Consider the following 21104-nt stretch of genomic DNA (forward strand, 5'->3'; position numbering starts at 1 on the left):
TTATTTTTGTGTATGGTGTAAGAAAGTGGTCCACTTTCATTCTTTTGCATGTAGCTATCCAGTTTTTCCAACATGTGGTAGTGTTTTGATTTGTTTTTTTAAATACTCAATTGGAAATTCCTTAACTGGGGTTAAATGTTATCAAGTGCTTTTTCTGCACCTATTGAAATGTTTTCTTTTGTTATTAAAATGGTATAATATACTTCTGGATTTTATTTTGGAGTCTATAAGAAAATGGATTTTTTTTCTCCAAATTTTTATTTAGACTTTAGTTAAAATATAGCATAATATTGGTTTCAGGGGTAAAAACTAGTGATTTATCACTTACATGTAACACCCAGTACTCACCATAACAAGTGCCCTCCTTAATGCCCATCACCCGTTTAGCCCATTCCCCCCTGCCCCTCCATCAACCCTCAGTTTGTTCTCTATCTTTAAAGAGTCTCTTATGGTTTGCTTCCCTCCCTCTCTCTCTTCCCTATTGTGGATTTTAAAATATTTCCTTAACTACCTAGCAAAAATCTGCCTTAGTCATGATATATTATCGCCTTTCTGTATATTACTAAATTTTAATTGGGAATATTTTCTTTAGAATTTTTGGGTATATATTCCTGAACAAAATAAACTTTATTTTCCTTTTTTGTTTTGTATTTTTCTGGCTTTAATACCAAGTTTACACAGTCTTATAGAATGAATTGGGAGCTATTCCATATTTTTACTGCCTGATCATGTGAATAGAGTTTGGTAGAAACTGTTAGTAAAACCACTTGGGTATTTTGCATCTCTTGTGGGAAAATCTTTCTAACTAGATCTACCATTAACAGTAACAGGATTATGCAAGCTTTGTTTCCTTTTAAGTCAGTTCCTTTAAGTTATAATTTTTATAGTAATTTCTCCATTTCACCAAGGTTTTCAGAATTGTTGGCATAAGATATTCACTACTGATTACTCTCTGTAATTATGCCACTCATAATTTTTATCTTCTTGATCATCTTTCCCAGAGATTTATTACTTCTTTCCAAACAGGCAACTTTCAGCTTTAGGTTAGGACTGGTATCCTTATTTTCATGATTTCTTCTAATTTATTCTGTTGTTCTTAGGGCGCCTAGGTGGCTCAGTTGGGTAAGTGTCCAACCTCAGTTCAGGTCATGATCTCACAGTTCGTGAGTTCGAGCCCCGCGTTGGGCTCTGTGCTGACAGCCTGGAGACTGGAGCCTGCTTCAGATTCTGTGTCTCCCTCTCCCTTTGCCCCTCCCCCACTTGTGCATATGTGCACATGCACACCCTCTCTCTCAAAAATACACATAAAAAAAAAATTTATTCTGTTGTTCTTTTTCTAACTTCTTTAGACACCTAGCATTTAAAGATTTTCTTTTCTAATACACTTTCTCTTGAATTTATGATGTGTTTCTGATGTGTGCGTATACACTGTAATTCTGTTCCAAGTATTTGTGATTTCCACTATGATTTTTTTTACTCAAGTTATTCAGTAGTGTGATTTTTAATTTCCAAATACGTATGTAGTACTTAAAAATCTCTTTTTGCACGGGAGCCTGGGTGGCTCAGTCGGTTGAGTGTCTGACTTTGGCTCAGGTCATGATCTTGCAGTTAGTGAGTTTGAGCCCCGGGTCGGGCTCTGCTGCTGACAGCTCGGAGCCTGGAGCCTGCTTCGAATTTTGTGTCTCCCTCTCCCTGCCCTTTCCCCACTCATGCTTGCTCTCTGTCTCTCAAAAATGAATAAATGTTAAAAAAAAAAAAACAAAAAAAAAACCTTTTTTTAAATCTCTAAAACTTCTAAGTTACTTGTAGTCAGAGATCACTGCAAAATAGCTATTTAAATTTTATCTGAGCCTTTCTTCATGGCCTAACACAAATCACTTTTTGTAAATATCCATGTGTGCCTGAGAAAAATATTTCCCAACTGTTGGACAAGGCACCTGATATATGTTACTTAGGACCAACTTGCTGTTCTTACAAGCACGGGCTCGGCTCTGTGCTGATGATGCAGAGGCTGCCTGGGATTCTCTCTCTCTCTGCCCCTCCCACATGTTGTCTCTCTCTCTCAAAATAAGCAAAGAAACTTAGAAAGAAAGAAAGAAAGAAAGAAAGAAAGGAAGGAAGGAAGGAAGGGAGGGAGGGAGGGAGGGAGGGAGGAAGGAAAGACAGAAAACAATTCCATGTATAATAGCACCAAAAATAAAATACCTAGGAATAAGAAGGCAAAAGATGTGTACACTGAAAACTGTAAAACACTGCTGAAGGAAATTAAAGAAGGCACAAATAAATGGAAAGATACTCTGTGTTCATGAATCAGAAAACTTAATATTGTCAAAATTACCTAAAGTGATCTACAGATTCAACACAACCTCTATGAAAAACTTGATGCATTTTGCAGAAATAGAAAAATCTACCCTAAGATTCCTATGGTATCTCAAGAAAGCCTGAAGAGCTACAACAATCTTAAAAACGAACAAAACTGGAGAATTCATACTTCATGCTTTCAAAACCTACTACAAAGATTGGACAATTAAAGGAGTGAGACAGTGACGTAAAGAGACATACAGAACAATGGAATGGAGTGCCCAGAATTAAACTCTCACATATACAGTCACATGATTTTTGACCATCATTGAGTCATCATGATTGACCATCAAGGACAATCTTTTCAAATAAATGGTGCTGAGAAAACTGGATACCAATGCAAAATATGTGAAAGAATAAAATTGGACCCTTATCTTACACTATATACAAAAATTAACTCCAAGTAAATCAAAGACCTAAACATAAGAACTGAAACTACAAAAATCTTAGAAGAAAACATAGGGGAAAAGTTCTGTATCAGATTTGGCAATGGTTTCTTGGATAGGGGACAAAAAGCACAGGCAACAAAGGAAAAAAAACATAAAATGGAGTTAATCAAAATTAAAAACTTTTGTGCATCAAAAGGCTCTATCAAGAAAGTGAAAAGGCAACATAAAGAATGGTACAAAATATCTGCAAATTATACATCGGATCAGGTATTAATACCCAGAATAAAGAATGCCTACAACTCAACGACAACAAAAACCCAATTCAAAAATGGGCACAAAACTTGACATCCCTCCAAAGAAGATACACAGATGGCCAATAAGCATATGAAAAAAATGTTCAACATCACTAATCATTAAGGAAATGTAAACCAAAATTACAATGAGCTACCACTTCACACCTATTAGGTCAGTTATTACAAAAACGTCGGTGAGGATGTGGAGAAATTAGAATCCTTGTGCACTGCTGATGGAAATGTGCAATGGTAGAACAACTATGGCAAACAATATAGTTAAACATAAAGTTACCAAATTAAAATTGGTAAAACCTAACAAAAAATTAAATATAAAATTATCATACAATGCAGCAATTCCACATATGAGTATCTACCCAAAAGAACTGAGAGTAGAGCCTCAAAGAGATTGTCTGTACACCAATGTTCATTGCAGCATTATTCCACAATAGCCAAAAAGGGGTAACAATTCAAATATCCATCAACATTTGGACGGATGAACAAAATGCAGTATTATAAATACAATGAAGTATTATTTAGCCTTAAAAAAGAATGAGACCCTGATACATGCTATAACACGGATGAACCCTGAAAACAGCATAAATGAAGTATGTCAGACACAAAAGAGCAAATATTACGTGATTCCACTTAAAGTATCTAGAATAGTCAAATTCATAGACAAATTAGAATGGCTGCCAGGGGCTAGGGGGAGGGAAAAATGGGGAGTGACTGTTTAATGGATAGTTTCAGTTTGGAATGATGAAAAATTTCTGGAGGTGGACAGCGGCGATGGTTGACTGACAAAATGAATGTACTGAATCCCTCTACATGTACACTTAAAAATGATTAAAATGGTAAATTCTATGTTTTGTGTATTTTACCACAAAAAAAAAAGGTTAAAAAGGAAAAAACATATAATTTTTTATTGGCCAAATGCAGAACTATAGTATGGTGGTAGCATTAAGAAACTTAGCAGAGTCGGGGCGCCTGGGTGGCTCAGTCGGTTAAGCGGCCGACTTCGGCTCAGGTCATGATCTCGCGGCCCGTGAGTTCGAGCCCCGCGTCAGGCTCTGTGCTGACCGCTCAGAGCCTGGAGCCTGTTTCAGATTCTGTGTCTCCCTTTCTCTCTGACCCTCCCCCGTTCATGCTCTGTCTCTCTCTGTCTCAAAAATAAATAAACGTTAAAAAAAAAAATTAAAAAAAAAAAAAGAAACTTAGCAGAGTGATAACCTCCCTTTCTTCCCCATGTTAAAGAATGCATTTGAATATACTTCCTTCACTTAATAGGTTTCCCAGCAAGAAGTAGTGATTAGGGAAAGCCAAGTCTGCATGGAGGTGAGATGTTCTCAAAAAAGTTGAGGCTAGAAGTAAATTTCTTAGAAACACAACAGTTTAAAATTACACAGTGTAGGGGCAACTGGGTGGCTCAGTTCCAAGTGTCTGATCTCATGATTGGATGATTCATGATCTCATGATCTCACAGTTCATGAGTTCGAGCCCCTAGTCAGGCTCAGCACTGGCAGTGCAAAGCCTACTTGGGATTCTCTCTCTCTGCCCCTCTGCTCTTTCTCACAAAATAAATAAACTTAAAAAAAAGAAAGAAGAAGGGAAGCTGGTGAGAGAACTGACACCAAACAGCCTTGGACTCTAAAAAGATATGCTTTGTAAGTTACAAACAGAGTAAACTTTCATTGAGTGTTTGTTATTTGTCAGCCAATGTTCTAATAAGCACTTTATATGCATTACCTTATGTTTTAACAAAATTGGCCTTGGTGACTCTACTTGCAACCAAATTTTTGCTCCTCTTAATTACACAAAAAGGTTAACTTAATAGTAAAACAGTCTGGCTATGGGATGGATTTCTGAAGCCAACTGCTTTCAGATATTTAAGAAGGGTTTTTTAAAATTACACAGTTAGGGGCGCCTGGGTGGCGCAGTCGGTTAAGCGTCTGACTTCAGCCAGGTCACGATCTCGCGGTCCGTGAGTTCGAGCCCCGCGTCAGGCTCTGGGCCGATGGCTCGGAGCCTGGAGCCTGTTTCCGATTCTGTGTCTCCCTCTCTCTCTGCCCCTCCCCCGTTCATGCTCTGTCTCTCTCTGTCCCAAAAATAAATTAAAAAAAAAATTTTTTTAAATAAATAAATAAATAAAATAAAATAAAATTACACAGTTAATTCATTTCCCCTCAACAGCATCTCTCCAATATCCTACCACATGCATACACATAAGTGCATAAAAACTGCATTTAAACAGTAAAAAAAAAAAAAAAAGAGAATAATGATACCCTTTAAGCCTTAGTTGTCCAGCCTTACATTTAGTGTGTGTTTTACTTTCTAGTTCTTCTCCCACCCCAATTCCCATCTCTGACTCCACAGTATAAATAATTTTATTGGTTTTTTGGATTAAAAAAAAAAAGACACACGCTGTCATTTAAAAATACATACGAAATGTAAAAACACCTAAAAGTCACCTCGAATGGCTAATTATTTATTTGCATTAATAATCATAGTATAGGGATGCCTGGGTGGCTCAGTCGGTTAAGCATCTGACTTCAGCTCAGGTCATAATCTCACGGTTTGTGAGTTCAACCACCGCATCGAGCTTGTGCTGACAGCTCAGAGCCTGGAACCTGCTTCGGATTCTGTGTCTCCCTCTTTCTCTGCCCCTCTGCCATTCATGCTTTGTCTTTCTCTCTCAAAAATAAATAAACATTAAAAAAAAATTTAAGAAAATAATCATAGTATAAATTACTCTCAGATAATAAATGACCTAAAAATAGTAAAAATTAAGCAGTAAGAAATGATATACTAACATTTCAATCTAAATTTTTTTGGTAACTGAAAATACCTTATCATTTTTAGTATTAAAGATACTTCAATCCTAATGTTGAACTGTAAATAGCTAACAACTAATTCTTACCAACTTCATGAACAGTTTTAGTTGTAGTTTTTAGTAGTATCTGCATGCATCAAAGTGTTTTGTTTTTGAGAGAGAGTGCACACACAAGTTGGGGAGGGGCTGAGAGAGAGCGAATGAGAGAGAAAATCCCAAGCAGGCTATGTGCTGTCAGCTCACAAACCAGGAAATTGTGACCTGAGCCAAAACCTAGAATCGGACACTCAACCAACTGAGCCACCCAGGCGCCCCTGCATGTATCAATTTTTAAACTTTACACTTTAACTTTACACTTAAAATTATCCTTCAAAACTAAGATTTTTTGTAAAATGCCTTCTATCAAGACTAATTTATTGCCTTTCAATAGTCAAAGTACTTTTGGGAATGTGGAAAAATACAATTCAGATTTCATTCCTTTTGTTAATGTAAAATTATCAACAACTATAGAACTCTTTGATGTAGGCAAGTCAGCCCTATATGGAGCAGAACAAACAGCCATGGAAGCCACACAATCTAACCTGGAGGGGTTCTATAAGAAATCTACCAGTGCTGAAAACATCTACCACCAAAATCATCCCTTTAGGTTACTGCATTATTTTCAGAACACATTTGTTAAACTGTAAACGTTCACTAGGAAAGAAAAATTATTATATATATATATAAAAAAGAAAAGTTCATATTTTTTTAAATGTAAGGAGCATAATGCACTCAGTAAAAATTAACTGTTAATTAAAATAAAATAAAAATACTTAGATTCACTCCTTCAAGGAAAATAGAGATCAAGTACTAAAAGGCTTATATATTCAAAGTAATGGCACTTACCTCTAAAATTTGACCAACTCTAATTAGTGGGTGCCCATCAGCCTGGACCACTGTTACCTGACAAGGAGACTGTGACAGAATGCTAGAAGAGCTAGCACAAGTCTAAAAACAAAGAGAAAACACAAGGACACTTTCTTTATATAATATTAAACCTAGGCAAAATTTAAAGGTCACTAAAACACTACTTAAGGGACACCTGGTATATACTTATGTTTGATATAACCTTGTGGTGGATACCACATGGTCACTGGCAGTGTTTTGTGGTCACCTAAAAAAAGGCAGAGCTCTTTTACAGGAGCCTGAAGGAGGTGCCTCAGGCCTCTACACTCATCTATATAGTAAGACAATTTACAGAATGCAAATAGAACCTAGCTGAGGTCATAATTAAATTCAAAATAAAATTGTTCTAAAATAAGATATGAGAGGTGCCTGGATGGCTCAGTCAGTTAAGCATCCAACTCTTAATCTTAGCTCAGGTCTTAGCTCAGATCTTGAACTCTTGTGAGTTCAAGCCCCACATTGGGCTCCATGCTGTGCATGAAGCCTACTAACGGAATGAATGAATGAATGAATGAGATAAAATAACATGAAAAATAAATTTTTTTAAAAACCTTTATGATATGAACATGGCTTAGAATTTAAAAAAGTAAAATTAAGATGTCTTATATTCTATAAATGCTTCATTTTTATACTCTTACCTTAGACTGGTCAAGAATTTGAAATTTTTCCCATATTCTTTTATCACTTTCAAATTTTTTCCAAGGATTGTTCCATTTTTCAGAAGCTTCTTTTTCTTTCTTCTTTAAAGCAACCTGTTCATCTGTAAATAATGTCCTTTTTTAAAAAAATGTATAAAAACTGTAAAAAAAAAATCATGTAAACAAATCATGACCTTCTTAAAGAGTGCAGATTCCAACACAGATCTAATCAAAACTGTTTTTTAGGGAGATTACCTCACAAAACAGAGAAGAATTTTAAGAAATATGGAATAAAAGAAAACATTTAACCAGAACCAAACTTATGTATGGCACAGATGGATGTAAAAATGTTTATCACAATTGGCAATAAAAAGCAATTTTTTCAGAACGTATTTTATAACATGCTAATTATTCTGAAGTTCTACTTTCCTATAATGTTCACTCAGGTATTACAAAGAGACTGAAAAGTGAGACCTCTGGATTCAGAGAACCCTGTAATCGAATCCTAGTTCAACCACTTCCTATCTGTGTAACAGGGCAAATCGCTGTTCACCTTTCTAAAACTCAGTTTCTTCTTTTGTAAAATGAGAATAGTGCCTATTTCAGTATAGGACCTAGCACAAATTAAGTATGTAATAAATGCCATTATTATTCATAACTGCTGAAAAGTGAAAAAGCAAAATCTTGTATCTAACAAACTAATATAACAACAAGGTCCCAAATCAATAGTTCTTAAAAATTCAGATATGTATAGGGGCACCTGGGTGGCTCAGTCGGTTAAACACCCGACTCTTGGTTTTGGCTCAGGTCACGGTCTCATGGTCTCACGAGTTCAAGCCCCACGTCAGGCTCCACACTGACAGTGCAGAGCCTACTTGGGATTCTCTGTCTCCCTCTCTCTCTGCCCCTCCCCATTCATGTTGTCTCTCTCTTAAAAATAAACTTTAAAAAGATTCAGAGATGTATAAATCTAAATTTCAAGAAAATTAATGAAAGTAGGACTTTAGCAAAGAGAAAGGTGCTTTCTTAACAGAAGAAAGTAAACTCTTTTTAGGTAATAAAACATAAAACACTTTAGTCATTTCCAAGCAGTTCCATCTTACTTCAGAAGTTTGGTGTTACAGTCTGATAAGCAAAATGTGTATTGAAAGAAAATATTTAAAGCTGAAGTTATGATATAAAGACACAACGAATCTCCAAACCTTCAGATACTGTTAGCATACATTTAATTTCTTCAAACTTCTGCTACTTTGACTTCCAACATAAATAATTCATTCCCAATTTCTTCTGCTTATCTCTTTTTCTGTATCACCTGTCTCATCAGCGATATGACTGCCTCACAGGACTCTCTAGTTGAGTGGAAGATGAAGCCCATCTCTATGCTTTTACTTTTCTTTTAATTTTTTTTTTTAATGTTTATTTATTTTGAGAGTGACAGACAGAGTGCAAGCAGGGGAGGGGCAGAGAGAGAGAAAGAGAAAGAGAAAGAGAAAGAGAAAGAGAAAGAGAAAGAGAAAGAGAAAGAGAAAGAGAAAGAGAAAAAGAGAGAGAGAGAGAGAGAGAGAGAGAGACACAGACAGACAGACACAGAATCCAAAGCAGGCTCCAGGCTCTGAGCTGTCAGCACAGAGCCCGATGCGGGGCTCGAACTCATGGACTATGAGATCATGCCCTGAGCCAAAGTCAGACGCCTAACCGACTGAGTCACCCAGGTGCCCCGAACCCAATTATTTTTAAATAAAACCATTAAATGCATAGGAATTCTACAATAGAAAAATATGAAAATGGATTCTCAGGAACTGAGAAAAGTTTAGGAATCTTTGAGCTCCAGAATGATACTAATGATATTAATGCTCATCGCTCACCTCTGGTCTTTTGGTGCACACCGAGTAGACAAAAAGACACAACCTAATCTATAATAATAACAAGTATAATAATTACCTACCAAGCTCTTTCCTCCACTGGGCTTTTTTTGCTTCCAACAAACTTCTATCACGTTCTCTTTCCCCCAGGGTACTGAATATGTCAGCTGGTTTCCATGCATTCTCTCTAACACAAAAAATAACAGAAACCTTATTATATGTTTCTATACAAGTTACCCATAAATATTAAGTAATAAACTTTTAAACAGCTCACAGTCTTCACAGTAAATATTTCACATGCAAGTCAAGGAAAAGCAGAACCATTTTCACCAGATGACCCCACAATAACATATAGGAGTTACATACATGGCAATTTTCTGTTCATACTGCTTAGATGTCTCCTGATTTTTATTTAAAACAGATTTACTTTCATCTAGGACAGATGAAAGAGCCTCAGTTTTTTGGAGTACTCCCATAACGTTTTCGTCATTTGGCTGATTAGAAATATTGTTTAAATGTAGACTGCCCCGACCTAGGGAGTAAAAATGCAGGTTTTAAAATTAACACTAAAATTACACGTATTACAGTACCTTATCTTGGCATACTGCTACGCACTTTAAAAACACTGCCTTAACATTACCAAAGTAATTACCTCTCACAGCAATCCTTCAGTAGGTATTATCGTTCCCTTTTGTCAAAAAAGGAAACTGAGCCCAGCGGTTAAATGGTCCAGAACATCTATATAATCTCTTGTGTCAAATATGAAAACAAACAAGCAACAACAAAAACCCTCCATTTACTCTTGTTGATAATATTTTTACAAATAATATAATACAAATCACAACTTAAAGGAGAATAAATGCAAATAGCTTTATGAAAAACTCATTACCTTGTCCTTATTCTTCTCATTTAGCTGGGAAATCAATGGAAAACTTTATTATGGACCACTGTCTCTATGCCTCTGTTATACCTGTTACAAATGTTTTATACAGGTTCCTATGCTTGGCTCAAACACTGTTCTAATTCTACCTCAATGTGCTAGTTTTCCCAGTGAAGAGAAAGCATATTTAATATGCAGGTCAATACATGATTAGACAAATTCTGCCTTCAACTTTGTTGACGTTATCTCTCACTATGCATAGTAAGTTTTTATTTTTTGTTCTCTAGGCTACAATTCTAGCCTCTAAAGACCCAGCTCCCTCATTTTACAAAGAACAATCTAGGCCAAGAGAAGGTAAATTACTCCAACTTGTCCCCAAATCAGTTGTGGGGCCTCTTTCTAGTGACTGTTAATTTTAATTTATTTCATTATCGCCTAACAAAATTTTAATGATAGTTCTACTCATATTAATTCCTTAGCTCAAAGCTGAAACTGGAAGGCTTTTAAAAACATAACACAATGCCCTAATGAAACAGAAGACATGTAACACTCTACTACTCCTTCCAAATCTATGTTTTACATTGATTAAAAAGATAGTGCTGCCAATCCTCAACGTAGATTAAGGGTCAAAGAAGGCAAAATGCAGGAGCCAGGAAAAAAATCTTTTCAGCAACTCAAGTCAAATATTCAAAGTAAAGCTTCCCTCAATTTTCACTAGAAATTCTATAGTGGTCTTTTAAAACATTTAACATAGGGGCACCTGGGTGGCTCAGTCGGTTAAGCGTCCGACTTCAGCTCAGGTCACAATCTCGCGGTCCGCGAGTTCGAGCCCCGCGTCGGGGTCTGGGCTGATGGCTCGGAGCCTGGAGCTTGCTTCCGATTCTGTGTCTCCCTCTCTCTCTGCCCCTCCCCCGTTCATTCTGTGTCTCCCTCTCTCTCTGCCCCTCCCCCGTTCATGCTGTGTCTCTCTCTGTCTCAAAAATAAACGTTAAAAAAAATTTAATATAATTATTTTTAATGTAAGTAGAGCCTTCTATATTCTAAAGTAAGTACAATAGCTTTTTTACTCTAGAGTCCACAGAATTGGTAATTCTGCATGAGAAAACTGTTCTCTAAAAGAATAATTATTTTAAAAGATTGTTACACAGTAACTTAGAATTTAAGAGGCACAGTTATATCAAATCCAATGAATGAGAAATTTGAAAACAAGTACATATTGGTAAAGTTAATATTAATTAAAACTTCAAAAAAAACCTTACATGTTTCTTCCTTTCCATTTTCAATCAGGGAAATAGATCCATTCCCTTGGTTCACAGTCATCAAAATCTGTTGTAGTTGGTCTTGTGTTAGACACACCAAACTGCTCTTCATATTTGCAGCTGTGATGTATTTTTGGCAAAGCTTCTCTTTAGATACTATAGATGTATTTATGGTGTTTCTAGTCTTCTGTATATTGGGGGTGGCAGGTGAAATCTCTTTCTGGACATAAAGACAGTCTTTATCTACATACTGCTTGCATAAATCCTTAGTGGGTGAAAAAGTCATACTATTTTTTTCACCTTTTGCCTGTGAAGTTTCTGAACCCATTCTCTTCTTTTGCAAAAGTTTTCCACTCTTGATACAAGTATTTTGTGTTGATTTTAGAATGTATCCAGTTTGTTTTGTTCTTAATGGACATTTTGCAATCTTGGTCTTATTTCCCATCTGTTAAAATACCAGAAATTTATACTTTATAACAGCCCATGAAAAATCAAACAATTATCTTTATTTATATTGTCTGTGATGTCAGGCCTCTAAATTTTTTTTCCATTTTGCTGTTAAAAGATTATATCCATGAGAAAATAACATTTAACCTTTGCAAATCTACTTGAAAGCTTCATCAACAACCGGAAATTACTTTATTTCAAGATAATGAATACAGAAGAATTTTCATTCTAGCTGTTGTAGAACATCTCCATTCTACTCCAGCTTGGAATCTCATGTCATGATTATACCACTCATACTACCAATTTTCTTTATAGGTATCTATAGGCCTGTGCATTAGTAACTTAGGTCAGTTATGCCTTGAATAACTTAACTTGTGGGTCGACATCCCTCTAGCGTAACTCCTGTCTTATTAGTGCTTTCATATCCACATAGATCATTTTTCCAATTCCCTGGCCTCTCATTTCCTTGAACTCTGCTCTTCTACTCTTGTCCTCCAAGCCACCTCGGTTACTCATTCCCATAGTGATATCTTATAGTGACCTTGTTACTCCTAACTTGCAATCCCTCCATAGTCTCAATTTCAATCACGGCACAATGACCAACACTCTCCTTGCATATCCCAATTCTGATAATTCTTTAACTCACCTGGGATCTATAATCTATTGATTCTACTACCTTCCTCTTGTCCTCATTTCCTTCCTTAAATTCCACAATCAACCAAAACCACCATTGCCTTCCATTCCCAACTCCTGTTCTGACATACACTTTCCAAATCCCCAAACTGGTAAAATCTAACTCTTCATCACCTACTCTGTGCCTGCACTACTCAGGAAGAAAAATACCAAGCCACAATATTTAGTTTCACCTTAAATACATAGCCCAAACAACATGCTACCCTACAAACATTTCCCAAATTCATTTACTCTTAACAATTTCAACTTTCTCCTCTTTCCCAAATTCCTAACACTTTCTCTTTCATAACTTATTCTCAGCTGAAAATCTTGATCAATATTTCACTAAAAATCTTATAGAGAAGCATTCTGAAAAAACTTCAAGAAATTTCTACCACCAAATCTGTACCAGCATCAAGAGTCATACAAACTTGTTTGTACTCCTGTTATTCATACATATTCATATAACCCGTTCTCAGGGATCTTTCTCCAGCAATTCTTTGCTTTCTCCTGAATCAACTGTTTCTTTTCTGCTGGATCACATCATTTTTTATCACCTTAAAAAATACATGATTCCACTTTCTCCTCTCATCTCCCATAATCCCATTCCCAACAAACTTTCACCCACACGACTCCACTAAAACTCATCAAGGTCACTAATAACTTTTATGTTGCAAATCCAGTGACTGATTCTCAGATCCTCATCCTAACATATTATCAGCATGTGACACAGTTGATTATTCCTTCTATTTTGAATACTTAAAAAAATTTTTTTTAATATTTATTTTTGAGAGACACAGAGCATGAGTAGGGGAGAAACAGAGAGAGGAGAGACCGAAGCAGGCTCCAGGCTCTGATCTGTCAGCACAGAGTCCGACATGGGGCTCAAATTCACAAACTGTGAGATCATGAGCTGAAGTCTGATGCTCAGCCAACTGAGCCACCCAGGGGCCCCAACTCCTTCCACTTTGAATCACTTTCTCTACTTCACTTCCAGGACTCCACAATCCTGGTTCTTGCTGCTCCTTTCCCCCAGACCTCTTAAAGTTGCTCAGTCCCAGGATCTCTTCTCTAAGTTACCTCATTCACTTGCTAATTTCATTTACCCTTGTGGCTCTAAATATTATCCATATACTAAGGACTCCCAAATTTGTCTCCAGGATGGAACTCTCCCCTAACTTAAGGTTCCATCTGCCTATCCAAACACTTCCACTGGGTTTCTAATAGCCATTTAAAACTCAGCATGCCCCATATAACCTATGAAAAGAATTCACAGTGACAAAAGTACATTATACACAGGACTTCCAAACGTTCTCATATTTATCATTTAATGAAATATATACATTCCTGCAAAGTCTGCTATGGACTGTGTATATGTATGTGCACACACAGATTGGATAGGATCGAATAAAATTGTCTTTAATCACAAAAAAAAAAAAAAAAAAAAAAAGCCTCAGCAAGCCCCAAATCAAACTCTTGATCTCCCACATGCCCCTAAATAACTTCCTCCTTTCAGAGGAAGCTATCCATGCCAAAAATTTTGGAATTATCTCTCATATGCCACACTTGTCATTAAACCTTGTTTTGCTCCATCTTCAAAATATGTCCTGAATCTGACATACTCAGATTGAACATTTCTTGTGCCCTCTACTCCAAGTCATTATAATGCTCTTGCCTGAATTTCTAAAAGCCTGCTTTTCCTACTTCTGCCTTCACTTCCCAGTCTGTGCTCGGCACAGCAGCCACAGGGTACCTTAGTAGGTAAAGTCACATCATGTCACTTTTTTCAAAAGCTTCTAAGGCCTTCTTATCTTACTTAGGAAGAAACTGAACTTCTTACTCTAACCTAATGATCTGTGCATGCTTCACATTTTATCCCCTTACCTGATCTCTCTGATCTCATTTTGTCTTAGCCTCCAGACACGTGGGCTTCTTATTCCTTGAATAAGACTCTCTTAATTTCAGGCCTTAGCATTAGTCAATCCCTCTACCTGGGCCATTCTTCCCTCATGGTTTATGTACTCACCTCCTTCAAATCTTTGCTCCAACATCACTGGCTCAGTGAGGTCTTCTCTGAACAACTGATTTAAATTTGCAGGTTTCCTGTTCTCCCTCACACTCTCACCTACCTAGCACTCCCTTTTCCAAAGACTGCTGTGCCCCTAAAGTGACTGTGCCTCTTCCCTTTCTCTTTTTCCCTATAGCACTTTTCATCTTGTGACATTGTATATTTTGCTTACTGTATGCCCATTCAACTCAATCTTCTTTTTTTTAATGTTTGTTTATTTTTGAGACAGAGCATGAGCAGGGGAGGGGCAGAGAGACAGGGAGACAGAACCAGAAGCAGGTTCCAGGCTCCGTGCTGTCAGCACAGAGCCCGAAGCAGCACTTGAACCCACGAACTGTGAGATTATGACCTGAGCTGAAGTTGCACGCTTAACTGACTGAGCCACCCCAAGTGCCTCTATTCGTTTCCAATGTAAACTCCCTACAGCAGAGATTTTTTATACTTTGTCCACTGTATAGCTCCAGTACAGAACAATGAGTGGAACAAAATAGGTGTTAAGTGAATTTTTTGTTGACTACCCTCAACTACACTATTTTAAAGACTGAATTATCTCTCTCCCCCATATTTATTCCCCTTTCCAAAATATCCTATTTCTGTGGCACTGTTGTCCTAATCTCTCAGACCAGTAAGCATGGAGTCATCTTTAACTTTATCCTCTTTCATGGTCTTCTTTGGCTTATGAACAAGTATTGGTCATTTCTTCCTTTCAAATATCTTTTTCTCACCATTTACATGATGATAAGCCTAAATTCAGGTTTTCATTACCACACTACTAGATTACAGTCTGCCTAATTCATACCTTTCCTCTATTAATCCATTATACATTTCAGTAAACCCAATTAACCGAAAGTAATTCAACACCCATTTAATCACTATTAATTGTTGCTTTTTATGTGCTCACCAATACAGAAAAGCACTAGAGGTGTAAAAATGAAGAAGATATTTGCTGTCAAACAGTAGGGTAGATGCCCCACGACTTTCACCTGGCTTATCATATCCCAACTCTCCTGGTCGTTCAGTAACTTATATAATATACAACCACACTTAGACCAAGTAGCCATTCACATTTCACCTGACTTTTCAAAATGTACCTGTAGTATCAGCCACAGATCTGTTTGTTATTCTCTTCACCTCATCCAAATCCTATTTGTTCCTAGCTTCAGGCTTTTGATAATACCAATGTAATTGGTACCACAATGTAAAATGCCTTTTATCCTCTCATCCCTGTGGCTACTTTAATATAACTAATTCTCTAAGTGAGAAATGGCAAACTCGAATATGTACTGTAAATTAGGCTAGGTAGGAAACAAGATGAGTTGAAAGCATTTTTCCACCTAAAGGAGGCAGTCACCATCAGAACCAGCCTACACTGCCAAACAGGAATCCAGTATTTCAAGAGAACCAAAAATGACAGATTTTACATTAAACTCTCCAATGTTTAGATACTGGCAATTCACTCTAGTTTTTGAAAACCATTGTGTGGAATAAGCATATTATTAGCAGACTGCATGTAGCTTACAGAGCTGAGCCCTACCACTTCAGACTCCAACTACAGCTCCTACTTTCTCACCCTTCTTTGACTCATATGGGCCTTTTTTTGGTCACTAATAGTTGAGCATTTTGTTTCTCTAATCAGTTGCTCATTCAAACTAAGTGCAGTGCATGCCATTAACATATCTTGAAGTCATTTCTGTCCCCTTCTTTCCATTTCACTAGCCACCACCCATGTCCAAGAACTTATGACTCTCCCTAGACTATATTTGGCCCATAACTATGGTTTTTCAGTTACAATCTGTCCTTTGTAGGGCTGTCCGAAGACCTATCCTACAACACAAATTATACCATATCTACTCCACTTTTCAAAAATACTTTAATGCTCCCTACATACAAATCAAGGAAGTTCAAATTCTTTAAGTATATATTTAAACTCTTTAAAGGGTGCCTGGCTGTCTCAGTCTGTTAAGCGTCTGACTCCTGATTTCAGCTCAGGTCACGATCTCAGTTCATGAGATCGGGCTCTGCATCGGACTCTTGCACTGATGGCACAGAGCCTGCTTGGGATTCTCTCCCTCTCTCTCTCTGCCCCTCCCCTACTCATGCTCAAAATAAATAAATTTTTAAAAAAAATTAAACTCTTTAAGATTAAACCCTCCCCTAAGCTTTATGTTCTAAACTTCCCCGAGATACACACTATTCCCCAAATGCAAATTAGGCTTTCTATCTTGGTATTGTGCCCAGTATTTTCTCTGAACTTAGAATACACTCCCCTACCTCTTTACCTATAAATATCTGCCTCATCTTTTAAGTTCTAATTAAAATGTCACCTCGTTTATGAAGCATTCCCTGGTCTCCTCAAACCACAAAGGGCGGCTCTTTGCAGTGTTGTCTGCCTTTTATAACCCTACTGTGGTATACATTATCCTACTATAGTACACATCATATTCTGCTTGTAATATAGTTATTTACCTGACACCCTCACTTCCAAAACACAAGGACCAGGTTTTGCTCATTTCCTTTCTTTCAATCACAGAAGAAATAAAGCCAAGAATGGCACTCTACTAGAATTTTACATCTTCAGTAAATCCTTGTTAAATAAAAACTTACTAATTGACGATCTAATTTAAATAGAATTATCCTGCAAAATTTCACTTACAAAAAAAAAAAAAAAAAGACCAAAAAATCTTCTAAAAATATTTAACAAAATGGGGGTAGGGGGGTGGGCAGGAAGGGCAATGATGTGGCATGAGGTCAATATATACTCAGCTCAATTCTGATTATTTTTTGTAGCTAAATGGCAGGGGAGAAAAAAAAAAAAAACAAAACCAATAAATGGAAGCAGCAAAACATCATGAACTACCAAATAAATATTCAATTATGTTCAGGTTACTTATTAAGAAAAAGCAATCTAGACCAAATAATTCCAAGTGTTTACTGGATTATGTGAATTTTAATAGATCAAAACAGATCAAGTCTTCATGTCAAAATTTTTACATAGCCAAATTGTTTTTTAACTAGTTTTAATTCTATCAATATTTTTCATAATACAATGTCCAATGAATTTGTTTAGTACTGGCTGACTTTATCATTTATATGGGGCCAGGATGCCAAAGCTAGAAAGAATCAGAGAAAAGTAACATTTTAAAATATAAAATGTGCTACTTAACACTAATATTGTGTATATCCTTTAGCATGACACTATTCTGCTTCTCACATGTAGAAATACCTATGAAAAAAATTTTTAAATGTTTTACATTTCAACTAATATGTGTGACAATTTTTTTTAATGTTTGGTTTTGAGAGAAAGAGAGACAAAGTGCAAGCAGGGTAGGGGCAGACAGAGAGCAAGACACAGAACCTGAAGCAGGCTCTAGGCTATGAGCTGTCAGTACAGAGCCTGACCTGGGGTTCGAACTCATAAACCTCAAGATAATGGCCTGAGCCAAAGTCAGACACTTAACCAACAGAGCCACCCAGGCGCCCAAGTAACAATTTTTTTTTTTTTTTTAAGCGCTTCAGCTGATTTTAATGTTCATTTTTTATTTTTGAGACAGAGAGAGACAGAGCATGAACAGGGGAGGGTCTGAGAGAGAGGGAGACACAGAATCCGAAACAGGCTCCGGGCTCCAAGCTGTCAGCACAGAGCCCGATGCAGGGCTTGAACCCACGGGCCGCGAGATCATGACCTGGGCCGAAGTCGGACGCTCAACCGACTGAGCCACCCAGGCGCCCCCCAAGTGACAATTTTAAGTGTAAGAGTTTAGAAGTTTATTCATTTATTTTGAGAGAGAGCAGGGGAGGGGCAGAGAGTGAGAGAAAGAGAATCCTAACCAGGTTCCACACTGTCAGTGCAGAGCCCAACGCAGGGCTCAATCCCACGAATCATGAAATCATGACTTGAGCCAAAGAGTCAGACATTTAATCAACTGAGCCACCCAGGTGCCCGAGTAGAAGAGTTTAGAATTTATAAATTACTCATGACACTGAATCATTAACATTTCTTTCATTTCTCTTCCTAAAAGCTTAAGAAATTAAACTGGTAACCATCTTTAACTTCATATTCCTTACCACGGATTTAAAAAAATGCAGAAGGGATTTTGAAAAATTTAAAAAGTACTCGGACCACAGAGGTGTTAAACTTAATCATGACGAGATGAGAGTTCAGCTGTGTTTAAAGAGCACACTATGACAATGACAGTAATTCAACCTATGAGGAAAGGGAAAACCAGAACTGTAGGTAGGTGTTGTAGTCACTCAGGAGCTTCTCCCAGTAGAAGAAAAACACTATGAAGAGAGAATTCATGAATAACTTATGGGAAAGAGAATCCAACATAAAGCTGAATGAGATTTGGGAAATTAAAAACAGATTTAAGCAAAAAAAAAAAAAAAAAAAAAAAAAAGATAAGTACTACTATCTTTGTATTTTACCTTCTGTGAGGAGCAAAGAAAGAAATGAGGAAGATCTCAGCAACCCCTATAAATAAGGGAAGAGAAGCTCCTTCAAGTAAAATCAATCTAGAAGAGAGACTTAGGTTTCATTAGAATTTTTTCCCCAGCTTTATTAAGGTATAATTGACAATTAAAAACTGTATATATTTAAGGCATACAACTAGATGATTTGATAAATGCATACACTGTGAAATAGTCACCACAATCAAGTGAATTAACATGTCCATCACCTTATATAGTTACCATCATCAGTATTTTGAAGTCTCAAAAGCAAGAGGAATAAAATCAAACAATTTGCTCCAAGACAGTAAATAATAATTTAAGATCAACATCGACCGAGACATAGTTACTCTGGAAAAAAAAGAATCCTAGAATAAAATATTTTTAGATTGATAATAGAATCTTGTGATGATTCTATCAAAAGTCCAAGACTAGTAATTTTATTATAGGCATGAAAGGAGATCTCCATATGTTCTAGGCTGGTTAAAAAGACAATGAAATGTCTTCACAAAATGTGGTGACTGAAGCAAATCCATTAAGGACATTGATGGAAGAAGAAACAGGTGAAAGAAAACAGAGGTCAAGGGAAGATGGAAACCAACTATTACAAGCAGCTTTTTATCTAAGAGCTAAAAAAGGGGTGCTGTAGTTGTTAATGTGACTCAAATAAAATAATTAGTTGCAGGGGCGCCTGGGTGGCTTGGTCGGTTAAGCGTCCGACTTCGGCTCAGGTCATGATCTCACGGTCCGTGAGTTCGAGCCCCGCGTCGGGCTCTGTGCTGACAGCTCAGAGCCTGGAGCCTGTTTCAGATTCTGTGTCTCCCTCTCTCTCTGCCCCTCCCCTGTTCACGCTCTGTCTCTCTGTCTCAAAAATAAAAAATAAACGTTAAAAAAAAAAAATTAGGGGCGCCTGGGTGGCGTAGTTGGTTAAGCGTCCGACTTCAGCCAGGTCACGATCTCGCGGTCCGTGAGTTCGAGCCCCGCGTCAGGCTCTGGGCTGATGGCTCGGAGCCTGGAGCCTGTTTCCGATTCTGTGTCTCCCTCTCTCTCTGCCCCTCCCCTGTTCATGCTCTGTCTCTCTCTGTCCCAAAAATAAATAAAAAACGTTGAAAAAAAAATTTTTTTTTTAAAAAAAAATAAAAAATAAAAAATAAAAAAAATTTAAAAAAAAATAATTAGTTGCAATATTTTAACAGAGCAGGACCAGGAAAAAATATATAATTTGTATTCTGTGATTTTAAAAAAGCACACAAGGTATACAACTATATACCATATTTAGAGAGATAATTTTTACTGGTAACATGTGGAATTACTGATTATCATCACCCATTTATGAAGTGATTATTATGCTCGGTACTCAAGGAACTTCACCTTGATCAAACCTGGAAAAAAGAGCAAAGCCATCAAGAGCTCAGAGTTGAAAAGTGCCACATCATCCAAATTGAGCTCTATTCACAGAAACACAAAGACTTTAAGATGCTGCAATGATAAAGGAAAAAGGAGGGCTACAGTGAATTATGGAAGAGATAAAATTTCTGCTCATATTAATCTAAACATGGAAAAAAATAGGGAACAAGAAAAGTATGATATCAAAAAACTGAAAGTGGTACTGTATTTTGTAGAAAAAGTCACTATGGGTTCCTGATAAAAATTTAAAAGGAAAATTATCATTAAGCTCAAGTACGATCTCTTAAAGAAGGCAAAATGCATGTAAGAGTCTGTGAATCAGATACACCGTTTTGATGTGGGAAAATGGAATTTGAATATGAAAAGAAAAATATTCTCATTTTAAAGAATATGTATTTTTATGGGGCGCCTGGGTGGCGCAGTCGGTTAAGCGTCCGACTTCAGCCAGGTCACGATCTCGCGGTCCGTGAGTTCGAGCCCCGCGTCAGGCTCTGGGCTGATGGCTCGGAGCCTGGAGCCTGTTTCCGATTCTGTGTCTCCCTCTCTCTCTGCCCCTCCCCCGTTCATGCTCTGTCTCTCTCTGTCCCAAAAATAAAAAAAAAAAAAAAAA

General features: G+C 37.0%; 1 protein-coding gene across 8 annotated transcripts in view; it reads right to left on the reverse strand.

Annotated features, from left to right (window-relative positions):
• Positions 1-21104, reverse strand: part of CCDC66 (coiled-coil domain containing 66) — a 51186-nt gene that overhangs the window by 27175 nt on the left and 2907 nt on the right. For 2 of the 8 annotated variants that reach the window (XM_058726502.1, XM_058726501.1), the window contains 5 exons: positions 11455-11899; positions 9682-9847; positions 9395-9502; positions 7454-7589; positions 6756-6857 (listed from right to left, as the gene is read on the reverse strand). In XM_058726502.1, the coding sequence (XP_058582485.1) occupies positions 6756-6857; positions 7454-7589; positions 9395-9502; positions 9682-9847; positions 11455-11899 (957 nt within the window). Of the gene's footprint in view, positions 1-6755; positions 6858-7453; positions 7590-9394; positions 9503-9681; positions 9848-11454; positions 11900-19066; positions 19113-21104 lie in introns of all 8 variants that reach the window. The other 6 variants (XM_058726507.1, XM_058726504.1, XM_058726506.1 and 3 more) reach the window with 6 other exon arrangements.

Source organism: Neofelis nebulosa, chromosome 4 (genome assembly GCF_028018385.1).
Source record: "Neofelis nebulosa isolate mNeoNeb1 chromosome 4, mNeoNeb1.pri, whole genome shotgun sequence".
NCBI lineage: Eukaryota > Metazoa > Chordata > Mammalia > Carnivora > Felidae > Neofelis > Neofelis nebulosa.